At 45.3% G+C, this 24,090-nt stretch overlaps 1 protein-coding gene across 1 annotated transcript; it reads right to left on the bottom strand.

Moving 5' to 3' along the window:
* Positions 1-390: 390 nt before the first annotated feature.
* On the bottom strand, positions 391-4,169 carry LOC124663156 (isopentenyl phosphate kinase-like). Its single transcript, XM_047200888.1, has 12 exons — positions 4,100-4,169; positions 3,772-4,014; positions 3,285-3,382; positions 3,138-3,180; positions 2,662-2,723; positions 2,479-2,535; positions 2,038-2,073; positions 1,841-1,918; positions 1,570-1,636; positions 1,394-1,456; positions 849-952; positions 391-741 (listed from the first exon to the last, which is right to left on the bottom strand). Exons 1-12 carry the CDS (start codon positions 4,167-4,169, stop codon positions 649-651), a joined length of 1,014 nt encoding a protein of 337 aa, XP_047056844.1. The 3' UTR covers positions 391-648.
* Positions 4,170-24,090: the final 19,921 nt, after the last annotated feature.

Below are 24,090 nucleotides of genomic sequence, written 5' to 3'. Positions count from 1 at the left end.
ATTTGCTAGACTTGGATAGATCAATGGCCATTAGCCATGATTCAACCCAACGTTGAATAATCAAAAAAATTCATATAGACACGAAAAAACACTGCTTGTACTTTGTGGTTTGTTGCGCTCAATGCCGTGGAACAATTTTACCTCGAGAAATCTAGCCAAACGGTAATTTCGTCCAAGTTGTACCAGCGGAGCCAGCGATTTGACACCGAAATCGGTGGATCCCGGCCTATCGGGAACAAAACAGAACGGGTTTGCACATGCATAGTCTAATACAGTATAAAAATGCTTTACTTGATGATCCTTTTAAACCCACCATTATTTCATCCAGCACGACAAGTTACAAAAAGAAAAACGTTGCGGATTCCAGAAAGCCCTCTCACGTCACACCAGACCAGAGCAGTCCAGCTGCCCAAAAAATCGACTGTGATTTCCTCGTAAGGAAATGAAACAGCCAAATGACGAGTGAAACCTCCACATTTTCGCAACATTGGGACCATTAAAATCAACCGTCGAAACAACAGTTTGATGCTCTGCAGTGGGAAGTGACATAAAAAATCATTCTCTGACGAACTTAAAGCTCACCAGCGGTTCCTATAACCGAAAAGGTGCTGCGAATCAAACGCGTAGAATACATTTGTGGCGAGAAATCTACTTGGCAGAGCGTATAACAGTTCCAAACCAATCGTCCGAGCTGGTGTCCACATCCCCCTTTAAGGCTCTGAGGGAGTCGTCCGTACCAACCTGCATCACAGATACGACTTCAACAAAACTCTACTACAGTATCACATAATGAATAAGAGTCCATAGAGTTTTTGAAGTTTAACGATGGTTAGAGGAAATATTAATACCTTCGTAATGTACACATCCACTCCGAGCCGAGCTATTGCAGCAGCTTCCAATATTTTCGTCTCCATTCCTCCGGTGGTGTCGTGTGCAGCTACCGATGTTTTCACTGCAGTCAATAGCAGGATATCTTAGGCTTCCACTAGTGATAGTACGGAGTAGTTTACAAGCAGTAAATCTGGATAATGAGTTTAGTCTCTTCTAAGTCCAGTAAACCATGATTGTCATACCAGCGACTAGTATCCCAAATTATTGCCAACTCTCTTAGAGCATCTGATTCAAAATGTTGAAAAGACTGATACACTTTTTTTTTCCCTTCAAATGATACATAACAATAGACTATGCATTTGGTGATTATAAGGTTTTCAGTTGGGAATCATCACTAACTACTTTGATCAGGTGTGACTTTTTTTGGTTTGATACAATTATTATCTTCAATTTGCTATGTTCAACCCCTGTAGCAGCATGCCTTCCTCAGTATATACTATATAAGTAGGAAGAAGTGCCATGAAACCATTATGGTATATACGGAAGGGAGACAAGATGGTACCTCCTCTTTTGTTGCCTTGTAATACAGGTTTTACAACAGACCAGCCTCCATTGTCATCTACCTCTGTTAAGCAAGCAGGTCAGTTAAGTTTTTTCCATCCATATGTTTCCCTTTTCTCCCAAAGAGATCTAAAAATCTGAAATTGCAAAAATGATCTACAACAGGTGAATGCTAACCTATCTCTCTGAGAAGTACTGCATCTGGGTCAGTTGGAGGACGGTCATATACTCCCTGAACATCTGTCTAAATCTCAATTGTCAGAGAGCTACATACAAGTCTAAGCATAAATAAAACAATGAAACGCGTGATGCAAACAAATTAAGTAAAATGAAGGCTGTCTCATAAAACAAAATCAACTTATAAGAAAGAAAGTATAGCCAACACAACAATTGCTGCACTGTTAGAATAAATGATCAAGTCATGGTAAAGGAGACAAGGTAACAGTACCAGAAATACGACATATTTTGGACACAGAAGCTGTGCAAGGTGGCGTATAATGACATCTCCACTCAATATGGTGCACGCCTGGTCATTTAATCCTAATGTCAGTCTTAGGACAAGTGAACAACAAGATTGCCATAGTACAGGACAACCTGTATGTGAATCTAAACGAGAATGTGGGCATAATCCAATTTTAAACTCACCAGTAACTCATCAAGAACACCATCTCCATGCAAGACCTATGAGACAATGGACCATTATTCTACACCGAAAACTGAAGCTGCAACATTGTGTTCTTTTTATGTGTAGATGGAAACAAGTGGCAGTTAGGTGGTACCTCCCTTATTCTTACAACATTGCAGTGTCCGAGTTAAATTCAAATTTCAGAACTAATTCATTACTTAACAATACACATCAGAGCAATGTTAGCAACCGATAAGTATTGTGAATCCTCTCAGCTTATCAAAAATATTGGTGAAGGTTGCTCATTAAACACATGCCTACAGAATATGCTACGAATAACCAGAAACAACATTTTTGCCATACATGATTCACATGATAATTATATTACTTAAACTGACAACTTAGGTCAAAGAAAATTTCTACAGACATAGTTATTCAAAATCTTAGATGCAACAGCTTACAGGGACAAAACCAGCATGGAGCGACTGAATGATTTGAGAAGCATTGGCTGAGACAAGCTGCAAATGCAAATATGTGAAATAATAAGCAAAATACATCTTTGTTAACAGGATTCGACATAGACCCACAAGAACTGTGTATGTCAGTAGTCTATCAAAGACGCGGCAATTCTCTAGTTTGCTTACCTTCCTTTGCTGAGTAGACCATCCACAAGCAAATGGTGACAATCCAATGGACGGTATTCCTTCTGCAGAAGCATATTCAGTTCGACAAGTCAATAACTTACAACTGATCCACACTAAACAAATTAATAGCTGTTATATTCAATATAAACCACAAATTGGACACATTAACTGGTCAGTTTAATTGAAAATCCATCAATATGACAGATAAATGAAGTGTTATTGATATATGGACATGCATCCTTGCAATTGTAAGTAAAAACTGCATACCATGACAGAATCCATTACAGATCAACACAAAGGAACAGGTGCAGATCTAGTGGAGAAACAAGAATAAACATAATCATGAATTTTGAATATATATGCAACACAACGCTAGTGACAACACACTAGCCGACCATAATGACAGGTTACCATAGTAAGCATGTATCTGAATTATTAGCATAAAGTGCAGTAGTCTTCATTTCCATGTAGTGTACCTCTTGCCAATGCTCTAACGACTTCTTGGTTGAGAGAAGTCACCTAAATAACAATGTAACATCATTAGAACATTGCTCAAGTATTGCATCAGAGAAGAATGGCATGCCTTTCAATTTTTAGAAGTAGAATTCAGAAATGGTACATACTGAAATTCTGGTAGCCACAAAGCCAGCCTTCACCAGGGGTGTATGCAACCCTCCCTTATGGACTCCAGATCTACTTGCTTGGAAGTGACCAAAAGAACCTGAAGCATTAAATTCAGGTAGCAGATTATTACAATCTCAACATAATTGAACAACACAATTACAAACTCAAACTCTAGCGGTCCAATTATAGGTACAGGCATTACAGGCAACATATAATTTACCAATCTCCCTTGTTGTTTAGCAGTGTCCCTCAGGAAGGACCCAGAGACTATCAATCAGACGACCCAACTTAAACTGAAAACCACAAAAACGTCGAAAAACAATGTGCTGAAGCTGCTCGCTAACTGGGAGGAATTTCACGGGCACTTGGCAGGTAGCAATCATGGTCATGTGGATTCTACACCCCAAACCACCCAGATAAGCTCACCAGCAAGCCAAAGACAGAGAACCACAACCAGAGGCAGAACAGATTCCGAGCTATACATACCGGCACCGTGGACGACGATGAAGTTGGTGTCGATCCCCAGCCCATCCATATCCCTGAACCCCTCCGTGTCCACTACCGGGTCGGCCGGATCGCCGGGCCTCCTGCTCCAGTCCATCCCCATGACCTTCCCCGGGGTGGCGTCGCCGGACCCGGACATGGCCTGCCGCAGCTGCGCGCACGCCGACCGCAGGCTCCCCTCGTCGATGCTCTCCAGCTCGCCCTTGTTCGTGATGGCCGCTCCGCCTGCGTCAGCAGATTTCGTCCTCTGAATCAAGAAGTACACAGCTATAGAGAAGTGCACAAGAAAAAATACGACTGGGTCCAGCACCTAGCTTAACGATGCATCGGACGGGGCGGGGGGTGGCGGGGCTCCGCTGCTCTGTTGCTTCCTCCGCCATGGAAGCTTCTCTGCTCGTCCTCGCGCAGTCTCCGACCACCGATGGCTGGAGAGGAGAGGGGGACTTGGGAATCTGTCAATCTGAGCACCAGTTCAGTGTGGTCTCCAGTGCTTGAAATCTTCTCCAGTGTGGCCCATTTCATACAAGTATCTGAGCCCTTAAGTATATTGCTGGCCCAGCCCAGCCCACCCCAGCACATTGGCCTGCTTTCAGCTCCAAATTTTCTTGCGAAGAGCTGGAGCAAACCCCCGGCCGCCGCACCCTGCGAGCTCCGGCGCGGCGCGCATTCTCCACCGGCGACGAGAAGACACGGCGGCGTCTCCTCCAGGTTGGGTCGCTCCAGATTAACGCGGACCTCCGCTCTGCCGTTCGCCGTCGGGCCTCAGCTCCGCCGGCCGCCAGCGATCTCTGCCCCGACCGGTTGTTCTCCGCTGCCGCCGAGCGGATCGGGTGAGCACACGCGCCCCAACTCCACTGTCCCCCCTCCTCCGTTTTCCCTGGAACCCAGTCCAGTGCGACGCCCAACATTGCCGAGCGAGCCTAGCTCGCCGGCGCTGCGCAGTTCGTACCTGCCTCCTTGGGCCGACGGAGGCGAGATGCAGCGGTAATTTCAGAATATGATTAGACTACTAGTACACTGGATTAGTAGCGTAATGAAGAAAAGAGACGACGGCAGAGTGGTAATTTCAGAATATGATTAGACTACTAGTACACTGGATTAGTAGCGTAATGAAAAGATAACAGTGCCAAAGGGGGAAATTAGTAACAAGCAGGCCGAACTGGGGGGGTTTAGAAGTAATGTAGACGAAGAAAGGGGCTCAAGATCCAAAGCTATGGAAAAGGGGGGAATGCATTGCGAAGTCGATTTTTCTATGTCTGCAAATGTACCGTATGTGTTATTCCGTTCTTGCAAGTCCATATACCTTCTAGTACTATACTATAGTACCAACTTTCCATAATCTTCGTTGACGCTGAACTCGAGTTCGATTTGACAGAAGTTTCATATGCGATGTCTTCTGAGTTCTGACCATGTTCAGTTTTTGGTTTAGACACTGCATAGAAGGATTAATCTGGATCACTTTTCCCCCTAAGCCATCCTCTGTGCACTCGGTGGGGGTGCTTGACTGTTAACACTGTGATGTGAATCCATTCCATTCCATTTGATGGTTTAATGGACTACGCTATTTACAATCTGTTCCGTCGTTGCTTGTTTAACCTTTTGCTGTAAAACATACAAATCACCACACTGTTGGGACTTGGGGTTGCAATTTCCAGTCTCAGACAAAGCACTACCGAAGGACTGGAGCAACATGTTGAAGTTGCCATAATTCCACTTTATAGGAAATGTATGTAGACCTTCATCATTTTACAAAAGTCTAGTGTTGTGATTTACAAAATGCTGCGGCACACAATCCTATTCAAGTAGCCTGTTTTGATCCTGCATCTTCTTTGCCTTCAATATTCCCTGCACCTTCTTTGAATAGTATTCATGATTCAGGAGTTTAGAGTTTTTGGTCTGGTCCACCCAGACCAAGAGTAAGAGCATCTCCAGTCGCGTCCCCCAAACCGTCCCCCAAACCGCGCCGGATTGAGCGTTTGGGGGACGTGTTTTGTTCGTGCCGCGTTTGGGGGACGTCGCTCCCCAGCCGCGTCCCCCAAACGCCGCCCCCAAACATTTAAAATAATTTTTTAAACACATAAACCATTTATATCAAATGTAGCATATGAAAAAAATGTTTTTGAGGATTGTTTTCAAATTAAATTACAATAAACAATAAAACAAGTAATCAAATATAATAAAAAGGGCTAGATGATACATCAAGGTGCCACGGTATTTCCTTTGATCCTCCACAAATGCTCAACGAGATCAGCTTGAAGTTGCTCATGCACATTGGCTGTCACGGATCTCTGCGTGCATGGCGAGAAAATCGGCAAAATGCGGAGCAACTCATGATCAACCTCTGCGAGAGGGCCTTCACACTCATAAGGACCAACATGTGACCTAGCATGATTCTTGCGGTCATCCTCGATGATCATGTTGTGCATGATCACACAAGCATGCATCACCTCCCACATTTGGTCGTGAGACCAGCATAGAGCAGGGTACCGGACAATGGCAAATTGTGCTTGAAACACACCAAATGCCCGTTCGACATCCTTCCTGCAAGCCTCCTGTCGCGTAGCAAAGTGAGAATTCTTCAGACCTGATGGATTCGAGATTGTTTTGACAAAAGTGGCCCATTTTGGATATATACCATCGGCTAGATAATAGCCTTTGGTATATTCATGGTCATTGTTCTCATAGTTGCATGGTGGAGCATGCCCTTCCACTAGACTGCTGAACACCGGAGACTGCTGCAACACGTTGATGTCATTGTGTGATCCCGCCATGCCAAAGAAAGAATGTCAAATCCACGAAGTCATAATCGCCACGCCTTCAAGCACCACACTACAATATCCATGACGGCCTTTGTATATACCTTGCCAAGCAAACGGGCAGTTCTTCCATGCCCGATGCATGCAATCGATGCTTCCAAACATTCCAGGAAATCCTCCGGCAGCATTTTGTGCCATGATCCTTGCGGTCTCTTCCTCGGTTGGCCCTCTCAAATAGTATTTGCCAAACTTTCCCACCACATGCTCGGCAACACTTGTACATGCACTCAATGGCAGTAGACTCACTCATGCGAAGGTAGTCGTCCGTGTATCGAGCAGTGTTCTGTATGCAAGCATCCTCATGGCGGTGGTGCACTTCTGAATCGACGAGAACCCGAGAACGCCTACAGCGCCGAGCTTGAGCTTGAAGTAGGGGTCGAACTCTCGAACGCCGTGGAGGATATTCATGAACAGCCCCTTGCTCATCCTGTACCGGCGCCGAAAATTGTCGGCATGTGTTGCCTCGTCGGCGAAGTAGTCGCTGTGTGATGGCGCGTGAGACACACGTCTGTTGGGAACCCCAAGAGGAAGGTGTGATGCGTACAGCAGCAAGTTTTCCCTCAGTAAAAAAACCAAGGTTATCGAACCAGTAGGAGTCAAGGGCCACGTGAAGGTTGTTGGTGACGGAGTGTAGTGCGGCGCAACACCAGGGATTCCGGCGCCAACGTGGAACCTGCAGAACACAATCACAATACTTTGCCCCAACTTAACGGTGAGGTTGTCAATCTCACCGGCTTGCTTCGTAAACAAAGGATTAAATGTATGGTGTGGAAAATGATGTTTGTTTGCGATGAACAGGTAGAGAACGAGTTTGCGATAGATTGTATTTCAGATGTAAAAGAATGGACCGGGGTCCACGGTTCACTAGTGGTGTCTCTCCAATAAGATAAATGGCATGTTGGGTGAACAAATTACGGTTGGGCAATTGACAAATAGAGAGGGCATAACAATGCACATACATATCACGATGACTACTATGAGATTTAATCGAGGCATTACGACAAAGTACATAGACCGCTATCCGGCATGCATCTATGCCTAAAAAGTCCACCTTCGAGTTAGCATCCGCACCCCTTCCGAGTATTAAGTTGCAAACAACGGACAATTGCATTAAGTATGGTGCGTAATGTAATCAACACAAATATCCTTAGACAAAGCATTGATGTTTTATCCCTAGTGGCAACGAGCACATCCACAACCTTAGAACTTTCGTCACTATCCCGGATTCAATGGAGGCATGAACCCACTATCGAGCATAAATACTCCCTCTTGGAGTTACAAGTATCAACTTGGCCGAGCCTCTACTAGCAACGGAGAACATGCAAGAACATAAACAACACATATATGATAGATTGATAATCAACTTGACATAGTATTCCATATTCATCGGATCCCAACAAACACAACATGTAGCATTACAAAGAGATGATATTGATCATGATAGGCAGCTCACAAGATCTAACATGATAGCACAAGAGGAGAAGACAACCATCTAGCTACTGCTATGGACCCATAGTCCAAGGATGAACTACTCACACATCAGTCCGGAGGCGATCATGGTTATGTAGAGTCCTCCGGAGATGATTCCCCTCTCCGGCGAGGTGCCGGAGGCGATCTCCTGAATCCCCGAGATGGGATTGGCGGCGGCGTCTCCGGAACTTTTCCGTATCGTGGCTCTCGGTAATAGGGTTCTCGCGACGGAGAGTTTAAGTAGGCGGAAGGGCGGAGTTGGAGGGCGCGCGGGGCCCCACACCATAGGCCGGCGTGGGCCCCATGCGGCCGCGCCGCCCTATGGTTACGGCCCCTCGTGGCCCCACTTCGTATGCTCTTCGGTCTTCCGGAAGCTCCGTGGAAAAATAAGACCACGGGCGTTGATTTCGTCCAATTCCGAGAATATTTCCTTTGTAGGATTTACGAAACCAAAAACAGCAGAAAACGACAAGCGGCTCTTCGGCATCTTGTCAATAGGTTAGTGCCGGAAAATGCATAATAATGATGTAAAGTGTGTATAAAACATGTGAGTATTATCATAAAAGTAGCATGGAACATAAGAAATTATAGATACGTTTGAGACGTATCAAGCATCCCCAAGCTTAGTTCCTACTTGCCCTCGAGTAGGTAAACGATAACAAGGATAATTTCTGAAGTGACATGCTATCATAATCTTGATCAATACTATTGTAAAGCATATGAGATGAATGAAGTGATTCGAAGCAATGGTAAAGACAATGATTAAACAACTGAATCATCTAGCAAAGACTTTTCATGAATAGTACTTTCAAGACAAGCATCTATAAGGCTTGCATAGGAGTTAACTCGATCATAAAGCAATAAATTCTTAGTAGAAAGCTTTGAAGCAACACAAAGGAAGATATAAGTTTCAGCAGTTGCTTTCAACTTCAACATGTTTATCTCATGGATAATTGTCAACACAAAGTAATATGATGAATGCAAATAAGCAAGTATGTAGGAATCAATGCACACGGTTGACGCAAGTGTTTGCTTCTAAGATAGAAGGAAGTAGGTAAACTGACTCAACATAAAGTAAAAGAATGGCCCTTCGCAGAGGGAAGCATGGATTACTATTTTTGTGCTAGAGCTTTTCATTTTGAAAACATAGAAACAATTTTGTCAACAGTAGTAATAATTCATATGGGTTATGCATAAGACATCCTATAAGTTGCAAGCCTCATGCATAGAGTACCAATAGTGCTCGCACCTAGTCCTAATTAGCTTGGATTTACATGGATTATCATTGCATAACATATGTTTCAACCAAGTGTCACAAAGGGGTACCTCTATGCCGCCTGTACAAAGGTCCAGGGAGATAAATCGCATTTGATTTCTCGTTTTTGATAGATCTCATCTTGGGACATCCATACCGGGACAACATAGACAACAGATAATGGACTCCTCTTTAATGCATAAGCATTCAACAACAGATAATATTCTCATAAGAGATTGAGGATTGATGTCCAAACTGAAACTTCCACCATGATTCATGGTTTTAGTTAGCGGCCCAATGTTCTTCTCTAACAATATGCATACTCAAACCATTTGATCATGATAAATCACCCTTACTTCAGACAAGACGAACATGCATAGCAATTCACATGATATTCAACAAAGGTGAAATAGTTGATGGTGTCCCCAGAAACAAGGTTACCGCTCAACAAGCAACTTATAAGAAATAAGATACATAAGCAACATATTCAATACCACAATAGTTTTTAAGGCTATTTTCCCATGAGCTATATATTGCAAAGACAAGGAATGAAGTTTTAAAGGTAGCACTCAAGTAATTTACTTTGGAATGGCAGAGAAATAGCATGTAGTAGGTAGGTATGGTGGACACAAATGGCATAGGTTTTGGCTCAAGGATTTGGATGCACGAGAAGTATTCCCTCTCAATACAAGGCTTTGGCTAGCAAGGTTGTTTGAAGCAAACTCAAGTATAAACCGGTACAGCAAAACTTACATAAGAACATATTGCAAGCATTATAAGACTCTACAATGTCTTCCTTGTTGTTCAAACACCTCACCAGAAAATATCTAGACTTTAGAGAGACCAATCATGCAAACCAAATTTCAACAAGATCTATGGTAGTTCTTCATTAATGGGTACAAAGTACACGATGCAAGAGCTTAAACATGATCTATTTGAGCACAACAATTGCCAAGTATCAAATTATTCAAGACATTATACCAATTGCCACATGAAGCATTTTCTGTTTCCAACCATATAACAATGAACAAAGCAGTTTCAACCTTCGCCATGAACATTAAAAGTAAAGCTAAGAACACCAGTGTTCATATGAAACAGCGGAGCGTGTCTATCCCCCAAACAAGGAATGCTATGATCCGATTTTGTTCAAACAAAAACAAAAATAAAAACAAACGGACGCTCCAAGTAAAGCACATAAGATGTGACGGAATAAAAATATAGTTTCACTAGAGGTGACCTGATAAGTTGTCGATGAAGAAGGGGATGCCTTGGGCATCCCCAAGCTTAGATGCTTGAGTCTTCTTGAAATATGCAGGGATGAACCACGGGGGCGTCCCCAAGCTTAGAGTTTTCACTCTTCTTGATCATATTGTATCATCCTCCTCTCTTGATCCTTGAAAACTTCCTCCACACTCAAAACAAACTCATTAGAGGGTTAGTGCATAATCGAAAATTCACATATTCAGAGGTGACATAATCATTCTTAACACTTCTGGACATTGCACAAAGCTACTGAAAGTAAATGGAACAAAGAAATCCATCCAACATAGCAAAACAGGCAATGCGAAATAAAAGGCAGAATCTGTCAAAACAGAACAGTCCGTAAATACGAATTTTTCAGGGGCACTTAACTTGCTCAGATGAAAAATCTCAAATTGAATGAAAGTTGCGTACATATCTGAGGATCACGCACGTAAATTGGCAGATTTTTCTGAGTTACCTACAGACGGGGCTACTCAATTTCGTGACAGAAAGAAATCTGTTTCTGCGCATAATCCAATTCTAGTATCAACCTTACTATCAAAGACTTTACTTGGCACAACAATGCAATAAAATAAATATAAGGAGAGGTTGCTACAGTAGTAAAAACTTCCAAGACTCAAATATAAAACAAAAGTGCGAAGTAAAATAATGGGTTGTCTCCCATAAGCGCTTTTCTTTAACGCCTTTCAGCTAGGCGCAGAAAGTGTGAATCAAGTATTATCAAGAGATGAAGCATCAACATCGTAATTTGTTCTAATAATAGAATCATAAGGTAACTTCACTCTCTTTCTAGGGAAGTGTGCCATACCTTTCTTGAGAGGAAATTGATACTTAATATTCTCTTCCTTCATATCAATAATAGCACCAACAGTTCGAAAAAAAAGGTCTTCCCAAAATAATGGGACAAGATGCATTGCATTCAATATCCAAGACAACAAAATCAACGGGGACAAGGTTATTGTTAACCGTAATGCGAACATTATCAATCCTCCCCAAAGGTTTCTTTATAGAATGATCAGCAAGATTAACATCCAAATAACAATTTTTCAATGGTGGCAAGTCAAGCATATCATAGATTTTCTTAGGCATAACAGAAATACTTGCACCAAGATCACATAAAGCATTACAATCAAAATCATTGACCTTCATATTAATGATGGGCTCCCAACCATCTTCCAACTTCCTAGGAATAGAAGTTTCAAGTTTTAATTTATCTTCTCTAGCTTTTATGAGAGCATTTGTAATATGTTTTGTAAAGGCCAAATTTATAGCACTAGCATTAGGACTTCTAGCAAGTTTTTGTAAGAACTTAATAACTTCAGAGATATGACAATCATCAAAATCTAAAACATTATGATATACAGCAACGGAAAAATTGTCCCCAATATTTTGAAAAATTTCAGCGAGTTTATCGGTTTCAGTAGCTTTAGCGATTTCGAGCAATTTTGCACGCATTGCACTAGGAGTAGAAACATTGCCAACACCAATTATTTTACCATTGATAGTAGGAGGTTTAGAAACATGTGAAACATCATCATTACTAGTGGTGGTAATAGTCCAAACTTTAGCTACATTATTCTCTTTAGCTAGTTTTTTCTTCTCTTTCCCACCTAGCATGCAATTCAGCCATCAATCTAATATTTTCATTAATTTGAACTTCGATGGCGTTTGCTGTAGCAAATGACTTAATATCTTTATCTTCTTTAGGCATATTTTTCAATTTTAAAAGATCAACATCAGCAGCAAGACTATCAACCTTAGAAGCAAGAACATCAATTTTACCAAGCTTTTCCTCAACAGATTTGTTAAAAGCAGTTTGTGTACTAATAAATTCTTTAAGCATGGCTTCAAGACCAGGGGGTACACTTCTATTATTGTTGTAAGAATTACCATAAGAATTACCATAACCATTACCATTATTAGAAGAATATGGCCTATAGTTGTTACCAGAATTATTCCTATAAGCATTGTTGTTGAAATTATTATTTTTAATGAAGTTCACATCAACATGCTCTTCTTGAGCAACCAATGAAGCTAAAGGAACATTATTAGGATCAACATTAGATCTACCATTCACAAGCATAGACATAATAGCATCAATCTTATCACTCAAAGAGGAGGTTTCTTCGACAGAATTTACCTTCTTACCTTGTGGAGCCCTTTCAGTGTGCCATTCAGAGTAGTTGATCATCATATCATCAAGAAGCTTTGTTTCCGCCCCCAAAGTAATGGACATAAAAGTACCTCCAGCAGCTGAATCCAATAGGTTTCGCGAAGAAAAATTCAATCCTGCATAAAAGGTTTGGATGATCATCCAAGTAGTCAGTCCATGGGTAGGGAAATTCTTCAACAAAGATTTCATTCTTTCCCATGCTTGGGAAACATGCTCATTATCCAATTGCTTAAAATTCATTATGCTACTTCTCAAAGATATAATTTTAGCGGGAGGATAATATCTACCAATGAAAGCATCATTACATTTAGTCCATGAATCAATACTATTCTTAGGCAAAGATAGCAACCAATCTTTAGCTCTTCCTCTTAAAGAGAAAGGAAACAATTTTAATTTTATAATGTCACCATCTACATCCTTATACTTTTGCATTTCACAAAGTTCAACAAAATTATTAAGATGGGCAGTAGCATCATCAGAACTAACACCAGAAAATTGCTCTCTCATAACAAGATTTAGTAAAGCAGCTTTAATTTCATAAAATTCTGCTGTAGCAGCAGGTGGAGAAATAGGTGTGCATAAGAAATCATTATTATTTGTGCTAGTGAAGTCACACAACTTAGTATTCTTAGGAGTACCCATTTTAGCAGTAGTAAATAAAGCAAACTAAATAAAGTAAACGCAAGTAACTAATTTTTTTGTGTTTTTAATATAGAGAACGCACACAAGATAGTAAATAAGGTAAATGCAAGTAACTAATTTTTTTGTGTTTTTGATATAGAAAGCAAACAAAACAGTAAATAAAGTAAAGTAAAGCAAGACAAAAACAAAGTAAAGAGATTGGATGTGGGAGACTCCCCTTGCAGCGTGTCTTGATCTCCCCGGCAACGGCGCCAGAAAAATTGCTTGATGGCGCGTGAGACACACGTCTGTTGGGAACCCCAAGAGGAAGGTGTGATGCGTACAACAGCAAGTTTTCCCTCAGTAAGAAACCAAGGTTATCGAACCAGTAGGAGTCAAGGGCCACGTGAAGGTTGTTGGTGACGGAGTGTAGTGCGTGATACGTCTCCAACGTATCTATAATTTCTGATGTTCCACGCTTGTTTTATGACAATACTTACATGTTTTGCTCGCACTTTATAATGTTTTTATGCGTTTTCCGGAACTAACCTATTAACGAGATGCCGAAGAGCCAGTTGTTGTTTTCTGTTGTTTTTGGTTTCAGAAATCCTACAAAGGAAATATTCTCGGAATCGGACGAAATCAACGCCCAATATCTTATTTTTCCCGGAAGTTTCCAGAGCACCGAAGAGGGGCTAGAGGGGAGCCGGGGGGCCCCACCCCACAAGGCGGCGCGGCCAAGGGGGGGCGCGCCCCCCTACTGTGTGGGTCCCCCGTGGCCCCTCCGACTCCGCCTCTTCGCCTATAAGACTCCTCGTAACCTAAAACTTCGACACCAATTGACGAAACTCCAGAAAGACTCCAGGGACGCCGCCGCCATCGCGAAACTCCGTTTCGGGGGACAGAACTCTCTGTTCCGGCACTCCGCCGGGACGAGGAATTGCCCCCGGAAGGCATCTACATCGACACCACCGCCATCTTCATCGCCATCGCTGTCTCCCATGATGAGGAGGGAGTAGTTCTCCCCCGAGGCTGAGGGTTGTACCGTAGCTATGTGGTTCATCTCTCTCTTTGTGATTTAGTTGAATATCATCTATGTGCTACTCTAGTGATGTTATTAAAGTAGTCTATTCCTCCTTCATGATGTAATGTTGACAGTGTGTGCATCATGTAGTACTTGGCATAGGTTATGATTGTAATCTCTTGTAGATTATGGAGTTAACTATTACTATGATAGTATTGATGCAATCTATTCCCCCTTTCATAGCCTGACGGTGACAGTGTGCATGCTATGTTAGTACTCGGTATAATTCCAATGGTCTATCATGCACTCTAAGGTTACTTAAATATGAACACCGAATGTTGTGGAGCTTTTATCACCAGAATTTAGCCAGAGCAGGAGATGGGCCGTGATCGAAGATGGGCTTAGAGGACATGCATATGAAGTGTCTCTGAATCGGCCTTGTGCGAGAGTTTGGGCTAGATTGCCCGTGTATTTGTATATTATGGTAAATTTAGAATTAAGAGATAGAGTTTAGTCGTACACAGCTAGGTTTATTCCTAAGATAGAAAGTCTACGGACTATAAATATGTACCTAGGGTTATTGAGAAAGGAGGACGATCACGTTCACGACAAACCAATCTAGGCGCATCGCCACCCCTTGTTTCGAGGGTTTCTCCGGGTAAGCAACATGTTGCCTAGATCGCATCTTGCGATCTAGGCAGTATCAGTTTATTCGTTGTTGGTGTTGCTCGTGCTGAAGCCTTTTTGATGGCGAGCAACACCCTTATCGTAGATGTTTTGGGGCTGACGTCGATATTTTCATGATATGCTTGCTTAGCTACGCTGCCCCTCAATATCTAGCTGCCCTTACACCTATCTTGGGTGTAAGGGCAGCATCTTGCTTGTTCTTTATTTAGTAGATCTGATCCGTTATAGTTGTTCCTTGTACTTCAAGGATTGGTTTGATATCCGCATGATTAGGCCTTGCAAACGGGTTGAACGATCCGGTAATGCGTAAGATATGGTTTACTAAGTGCTAGAGGGATTGTTCCGGGGATCGACTTCATGTTGGTTTTTAGGCCTCTTTAGGACTGGTTTTCCATCATCTTACGTATCTGCTAGGCTCAACTACGCGTAGGATGTTCCGGTGATGCGGTGAAAACCCTAGACTGTCGTAGATTGGTTTAACTTTATATTGATAAAGCAGGATCCCCATGTTATCGTAAATCCAACGTGAACCATGGGGTAATCGGCTCTTTGAGCCGATCCACGAGGCAACCTAAGAGCCGATCGGGGCTCGTATTTAATGTTTACGTGTTTGCCATGCAGGAAACTAATCGAAGCAATCCATCACCTTCCTGACCAGGTATAGGTCAGGTGGTACGCCCTTGCATTAGCTGGGACGTGTGCCAGAGCATTGCGGGTCGTTGCCCGAGGGACCAGGACCCACCAGCAGTCCTGGGAGCCTCCCGGCTCTCCGTGTTGTCCATCGTTGCTCGCCGGTGGGTTTTGGTAGGCAACACATTCTGGCACGCTCGGTGGGACACTCTACAACAACTACGTCGACATCTGCAGCAACTATGTCAAAATCTGCAGATGAGGTGGCACACGAACCAGTCACGTACGCAGATCTACCTGAGGAGCACAAGAAGAAATATGATGAGATTAAAGCCTTCTTAGAAGCCGATCTCATCGGCTCCTTCGCGAAGACCCGTTCACATGGCATCAGGTGGAAAGGGTTCTCCCCCGAAGGCGTTCTTGATGAAGTAGACCTGTCTACCCCTTCAGAGGAACGCACCAGAGCTCTGCGCCAGGAAGTTAATTACATGGTGGCTCATTCTCTACACCGTCATTCTGAGAGCTTGGTGAACGCTTTCGAGCGCGTTGCGGTTCGCGTGGTGCGGGAAATCATGAAGCATCAGTACTCCCCGTCAGGACCTACCCTAGGGACTCACCAGGGAGAAATACCGTTCCAGACTAGACCGCCGCTGCCATTCGCGCTTGCAGCTCCAGAGCTACAGGGTTCACCGGCGTACGTCGTCTACAAGGTTGGAGGCGATCCTGGCGATTGCCAATTCCTGTATGAGCCGCCTAAAGAGATCCCACATGGATACGTGTGCACATACGTGCCGGACTGCAATACCTTGGCGCGCACGAACCAGATTGCACCAGCAGGGATTTCTGGAGCAGACGCCGAGAAACAGGCATGGCTAGCTAAATATGCCACCGGAACGAGTCATGAAAGCTCGGTCCCTGCAGCTCATACCATGGAACAAATCAGTACCATCTTGAGAGACCGGTTCGGCATCTCGCCGAAGAGGAAAACAATCGGCTATTCCAAGCCGTACCCCGACAGTATGATTTGATCCCGTTGCCACCCAAGTATCGGCTCCCTGAATTCTCAAAATTCAATGGATCGAAGGGTCTAGCTCAATTGAGCACGTGAGCCGATATTTGGCACGATTGGGCATGATTTCAGCATCGGACCCGTTACGTGTAAGGTTTTTTGCACAATCTCTCACGGGATCAGCCTTTGGGTGGTACACCTCGTTGCCACCGAACTCGGTCCGGACGTGGAAGCAAGCTGGAAGAAGCAGTTTCATGTGCAATATCACTCGGAAGCTACCGAGGCTGGCATTGCCGATCTAACGCGAGTGCGGCGAAGCGGGGAGAAACGGTGTCGGAATACATTCAACGTTTCGGAGCTGTCGGGAACCGATGTTATTCGGTTCGTTTAAGCCGAGAAGAAGCGATCGATCCGGCTGCATTGGGCCTCACAACGCCGATCAAGGATCCGGCTTTCCAAATAGAGTACGATTCATCGTCGCACATGGTCCAGAAACTAACATCGTATGAGCGAGCGCCACCCTGAATTGTACCGGGACAAGTTTAAGCGTCCGGTAGGCCTGGTCAAGACGAGAAGAAGCTGAAGATTCTGCGAAGACACGGAAGTAGCCGTGGCTGAATGGGCTCGGGGGCAGCTCCCGTGTCCTGCAAATGGGTGAAACAACAAGGGCACTGCAAAAGGGTTTGACTTCGACGTGAGCAAAGCTGAGCAGATATTTGATTTATTGCTTAAGGAAAAACATCTGAAGTTACCCGAAGGCCATAAAATCCCTACGGCGCAAGAAATGAACGGGAGACCGTACTGCAAGTGGCATCACTCGTTCACCCATACCACCAATGACTGCAAAGAGTTTCGTCGGCAGATCTAAACGGCGATAGAACAAGGCCGATTGATCTTTGGGCAGTTTGCCATGAAAGTGGACACACATCCGTTTCCTGGCGTCAACATGGTGGAACTCAATCACTCTGCGAGGCGTCGGTTAGATTTCTCGTTCGATGTTAACATGGCAGGGCCTGTACACCACCATGGCAAGGATAAAGAAGAAAGCAGTCACTCCCGTGGCAAGGAAAAGGAGGAGGCCGGCCCACGCGACCGGCCCCGATATGATGACAGACGATACCTCACCGAGGAACAAGTGAGAGGCGTGCGATATCAACGACCACTCTCCACGCATCTCCTTAACAAATATGAGTGTCAGTATGATCGACGTCGGCGGTACGACAGAGATGACGAAAGATATCGTCGGTCTGACGTAGACAATGGAAGATATCGTCGGTATGATAGAGACGACGAAGGATATGAGCACCGCGCTAAGGGGAGGTCAAGGGAGCAGGAAGACATGGATAGACACTCGGACTGTCCTTTCTTTAAGCATTGCTGGGATTCAGGAATGAGCCGATTGCCTACAATCGACAACTGCCCGGAGTGTAGACAGCGGAAGAAGGACGCAGGGGAAGTTTCAGTTTTCAAGCGTCTAGGGCCCCTCCCATCTCAGAACAGACAAGCTGAGTCATCTCAAGAGGAAGACTTTGAGGAGTCAGAAGATGAAGAAGAAGATAGATACCACCGGCCAAGGTGGTGTCCTGATGGACTCAGCCACTCCCAAAAGCGTAGGGTTCAGCGGCTACGTAGCTTGGAGCAAGCCGAGGCGCAATACCTGCACACGTTGAGGAAAGCGCGGCCCGATCTGGCCGTGAAAATTCAGCAAACTTTGGACGAGGAGAGTCGTCCACAGAAGAAAGAATGGCGCCCCAAGCAATTAAAAGCCGATGCGAGTACATCGGCTGGCACAAACATGGTGTTCATACTTCCATCGAAGTTTCGTGCCCCAGGAACCGAAGAAGTGCCGATAGCACAGTTTGACTGCGGTCCACGACCAGTTATCTTTGAAAAGCCACGAGAGAAGGGCTACAAACATATGAAGGCCCTGTACCTAAAAGGTTATATCAATGGTCAGCACTGTCGGCAAGATGTTGGTTGACACGGGAGCGGCGAGTCAATATAATGCCATATTCCATGCTACGGCGTTTGGGACGCTCTAGCGCGAGACTTGATCAAGACCAACGTCACACTAAACGACTTCAACGGCCAAGCATCGGAGACGCAAGGCATTCTGAACGTGGATCTAACTGTAGGCCGAAAAACCATACCAACAACATTCTTCATCGTCGACAGCAAAAGCACCTACGCTGTCCTGCTAGGGAGGGATTGGATTCACGCCAACTGCTGCATCCCATCTACAATGCACCAGTGCCTGATACAATGGGATGGAGATGAAGTGGAGGTCGTTCATGCAGATGACTCGATCGAGGTCTCAATAGCCTGAACATTTGGGACTCGGAAGACCAAGAGCCGCTCTCTGGAGTCAGTTTGGACGGCTGTGAGCGCATCGAAGTTACAAAAAACGGGGTGAGGATGGTCTTATCCACCGGCCTGATAGAGTAGCAAGAGCAACATCCATCGACATACGTGGCAAGGCCGATCCCTGCGATCGGCCCCAAAAAATAAAAAGCGAGGATCTCACCTCAAGCATGCCACGTAGTCGTAGTAGGGAGACTGCCTCCTGTAGGGGAGCAAAAATAAGTTGTAAACCTTCATTGAGCAATACAATCAACAAGGAGGCCGATGCCAGCAATCGACCAAAATTATCCTCGCCATACGTTCTGTCTGTGTTCAGCATCGATCTAACAGGCGACGGAAAGCTAGGGTATGGGTTTACGTCGGCTGATGAGCTAGAAGAGATTGACATTGGTCCTGGGGATAAGCCACGACCAACATTTATCAGAAAAAATTTAGATCCGCATCTGAGGAGCCTGATGATAGCTTGGTTGAAAGAACACCAAGGCGAACGATCTCACACAGGTGGCGTCAGGCTACAAGGACGTAGCAGGTGGAGCCGATGTTCAGGTACAGTTCCTGGGATCGGATAACTGGAGAGCCGATATCTCCAATTACTTGAAAGATTCGGCTCGGGGGGCACCTAATATGGGATAACGAACAATGAAATATGGGGCCGATGCACGAAATCGGCCAGTAAAAAAAAATATACAAAACTAACAAGATACAGGTACAGCCGATGCACAGACATCGACTTCAGACTGAAAAGCCGATGCACAGCCATCGACTCTAGAGGTACAAGCTCAATTGAGCAGTTATCAGGTTACATGGAGAGGCTCTACTGAAGGAATGCCTCAAGGGCATGGAGGGTGTCAGCACGAACACAATCCACCTCGGCGATCTCGGCCTCATCATCTTCGTCCTTGCCTGTCACCAGCTGCTTGTTCAGGGCACGTATTTCGATCAGATCAGTCTTCAGTTCAGCTTTGAGGCCTTCTGCTTCCTCGTGGGAGTGGGCAATAAGAGCTTCCTTATCATGGATGAGCTGTTTGGTTGCCCGGACCCTCTCTTCCAGGGCCTCCAACTCCTTTCGCAAGGTCTCAAGTTCAGCAGTGCTGACAGAGGTGTCAGTTTTGGCGTCCAAAGCTGCCTTTTTCTCATTAAGCCGCTGACATTTGTGTGCAATGTCGGCTTTCAACGGAAGCTGGGCGTGGCGAAGGTCGATTCTCTGACGAGCCAATTTCACCCTTGACCTGTAGGCAGACAGAGTCACCACTGGCCAGAGTTTCACCTGCAACGTCACCGGAGATGAGGCTGGATGTCTTCAAGAATGCTCTTCACTTCCTCGGGGTCTTCAACCAATGTCTCAATTGAGGAGGAGAGCAGGGCCTTGAGATGCTGGAGTTGACCATGTGTAGCGCTGGGTCCTGACTCCTCACTTGCTTTAGAAGTAGCTGGTTCGATGGATTCAGGGTCGAACGTTAGCAAGCTTGAGAGGTCATAACCCTGACAAACAACAAGAACAACGTCAGTATACATCGAAAGAGAAGGGTAGAGCTAAGGGAAGGGAGTGTACCTCTCCTAAGACCAGAGGAACAGCCGATGAAGAGGTGATCGGCTCTTGTGTTTCTGTCGTGGGCTTGGCCAAGTTGGCAACCTTGTCAGCTACACTTTTAGAAGTTTCTAGGTCCGGGGTGGCGGATGGCATCGATACCTCCTCGACTTCCCCACTAGAGGTGTCATCAGTCTGCAAAGGAAGTGGTTAGCCGATGAGAACAGCAATGGGTTAGCATGAAATATGAGCCAAGGATAGTATGGAGGGTAATTACATTCGAAATCTCCTGGTTCAATGAAGAGGTTTGCGGTTCCTTGCGAGCTCTCTTGATGCATCGGCTCTTTGTGCGTAGACCGCCCTGCCCTGCTTTGATTGGAGCTTGGGAAGCAGCAGGTTCAGGAGCTAACCTTTTCTTGGAAGTCGACGGTGGCAAGTCTGGCTGGCTCTGCGTGGTGGTTTTCCCAGAGTCGCCCGAGCTCGAGTCCCTTCGACTGGACTGTGTCTCCTCGCTGGAGTTTTCTTCAGTAGAGGCATGTAAAAGAAATACAAGCATGTTGCAGAAGCCTAGGAGGATAGATGAAATCAGCCAAGGCATGGATCAGCTTACGTGCAAACTTTCTTGAGCTGGAGTAGGCCTTGGCGCTTCAAGGTCTTCCTGGCAGCTACTTTCCTCACTGCTGTTCTCGCCTTGACTGAGGCTCGGGGGGCAGCTGGCCCAGAAGATACTCTGCTCTTGGAAGCCGATTTTGGCGTCATCGGCTGGCTCTGCATCACAACCTTTTTCAAGGGTGGTGAGTTTTTGCAGAAGAGGACCACCGGAGCTGGTGGGAGGAATCTGAAGGGGGAGCCGTCATCATGTACAGGTTATGGACCGTCTTGTTGCTGCAAGGAGACAGAGCAAGGTTATAAAAGAAAAGAAATCATTGTAAGCCACTTCAAGATAATTCGTTAGTAGTGGTACATGTTCTGCAGGGATATCATATTCAGCATCAAGTTGTTTCAGCAATGGTCCCATAGCTCGCCTGAAGGCATGAGTCTTCCACATTGACCACCAGGTCTCAAAACCATCGGTTGATGAGGTAAAAGAGAGGTTGTGAGGAACTGGGATGGCTAGAGCATCAAAGAAAGAGTAACACCTCTGACCGGTGAGGACATCGGGCAGCTCAGCTCTACTCTCTGTCAAGTGGTGGAGGAAGAAATGGGGAGATACCTGCCCAAGACCAAGCTGCCGGGCTGCTACGACCGGCTGATAAGACTCATAACCAGGTTTGATGATCCTGTTTGAGGTGCTCATGCCAACTGGAAGGAAGCAGGGACGGATCATGATGGAATACAATTGCCGGGTGCTGGCGTCATCGACAAAGCTGTCTAGCCTGAAGGAAAATGGATTTTCAAAATTTTCACACTCCGTATAAGGAAAGAAGAGAGGATTGTCCAGGCCTTGGTAGAAAATTCGGAACCACTCCAATGCTTCCTTGAGGTTCAGTTTACTACCTAGAAGGCTATATAGAGCTTGGTCGTAGCTAGTGCACCGGATTGGCTTCCCGTTAGTATCTGGAAAGGTGCAAGTGGCCAAAGGTGGAAAGTTTGGGACATGGTTCTGGAAATACAGCTGAGCCCATAGCTGAATAAACCACCAGGGACCTCCGGTTTTGACTGTCTTATGAGAAAACAGTTTGACAGACATTAGTTGGAGATATCGATAGACCTCTCCAAGGAACAGTTTGCCAATGCCAAGCTGGATGCCTCTGGCAAGTTCATAGGCCAAGGAAAGGTAATTCTTGGTTGGAGCAAGTGAAGGGCCACAGAATATGAAGTGTTCCAACCAGAAATTCAGGAAGGCCGTGTGTTCTTTCTCTGTTACAGGGGCCTTTGTTTTTCATGTGGCGTCGAAGATAAGCACCCCGGTTTGTGCACTCGTTTTGGAAGAGAGTGTGAAAGGGACCTTTGGCAGCATAAAAGCAGAGGGGCTTGGGGATGCAATGTCTAGACCAGTGATCATGGCCACGTCTAGTAGGGTTGGTGTCATGGGGCCATGGCCAAACATGAAGCAATTCAAAGCATCAGACCAAAAGTAGCCGATGGTTTTCGGAAGGTTTTCATGTTTCTCAAGGGGAGACAAGTGATAAAGCTAAAGCATCGGCTATTCCTGTGGTTTCCTGTGTGGCTTGGTGAGTTTTGGATATTCTATTGTACCATGAAACCCAATCTTCGGGAGGATTAGGCCAGGCTCGTAAGCAGTCAGCCCAAGAAGTTAGATCTAAATTCTGGTTCACGAAGGGAATTCTATTGGCCTCGCATGAAATTAAATGGGCAGGACTCTCGGTAGAACGAGGGCCAAGACAGAGAGAATTTGGAAGAGAAGGATGCGGCAGCAGAATGTCTGATACCTAAAAATTAATGATGGAATGAGACATTAATTCAGGTGTTTTATGTTAATTCTAACATTATGCTCGGATAGCGAGGAGCGGTTGAGGATTACCTTCAGGCCAGATACCATAGCGTTGGCGTTGGATGATTCCGCCATTGGATTCGCTGCGGAGTTGAATCTGCGCGATTGAGATCTGAGATTCGCGTGGCCGTAAGTTGGATCTGTTCGAGCGGCGATTTGGGGATCTGAGTTTACTCTTTCAGTTAAGGATTGCAGGTTACCGTTTGAATAGGCAACTGATTTGGCCTTACTCGCGTTTTATGGTAAAGGCCGATGCGCTGCCATCGGCTCTTGGCGCGTTGACTTGCTTTGACAATCGGCAAAATTGATATGAAAGCAAAATCGACATAGAAACATTTTCTTCATTAATAAAGAGGGTTTTTGCAGAGAAGAGCCGATTGCTCAGGAAAGGAAGAACAAAAGAAGAGCCGATTACTACTACTAGTCCTATGCTAGTAGTCCCTAATCTAAGGGCCGTCGCTGCCCTCGTCGTCGCCGTCGTAGCTGCCATCGGCGCTGCTGCCGGCGAGCTCCTCGTCGCTGCTGCCGTAGCCCTCGGCAGGGGCTTCTTCCTCCTCGTCATCGTCGTAGTCATCCGACCCGGCGCGGAAGCGCTTCGCCGGCGGATACTCATCGGAGGAGGTGTCATCCTCCTCTTCCTCCCCTTCGTCGGAGGAGGTGAAGTCATCCCAGGAGAAGAGGTCATCCTCGCTCTCCGCCTCCAGCTCCCCATCAACGAGGAACTGGAAGTCGTCTTCTCCGTCGGTCAAGGACTTATCATCCTCGGACCAGATGGAGGAATCATGATCCTCCTGGTCCCACTTCGTTGGGGCGAGGACATCGTGCGCCGCCATCGAGTCCCACTCCGGCGTCGGCTCACGAGAGGAAGAGGATAGGGAGGAAAGACACGAGGAGGCAGAGGAGGAGGAGGAGGAGTCCATGGTGCAGAGGTGGGCTTTCCGATGGCTAGTACGGAGCAGGGGGATGAAGAAGCGAACTGCTCGACGCGGTTAAATAAAGGGGATATAAT

The sequence above is a fragment of the Lolium rigidum genome, chromosome 6 (genome assembly GCF_022539505.1).
Source record: "Lolium rigidum isolate FL_2022 chromosome 6, APGP_CSIRO_Lrig_0.1, whole genome shotgun sequence".
Taxonomy (NCBI): Eukaryota; Viridiplantae; Streptophyta; class Magnoliopsida; order Poales; family Poaceae; genus Lolium; species Lolium rigidum.
Note: the sequence above shows the minus strand (reverse complement) of the source record. Positions and strands in the feature narration are given on the sequence as shown.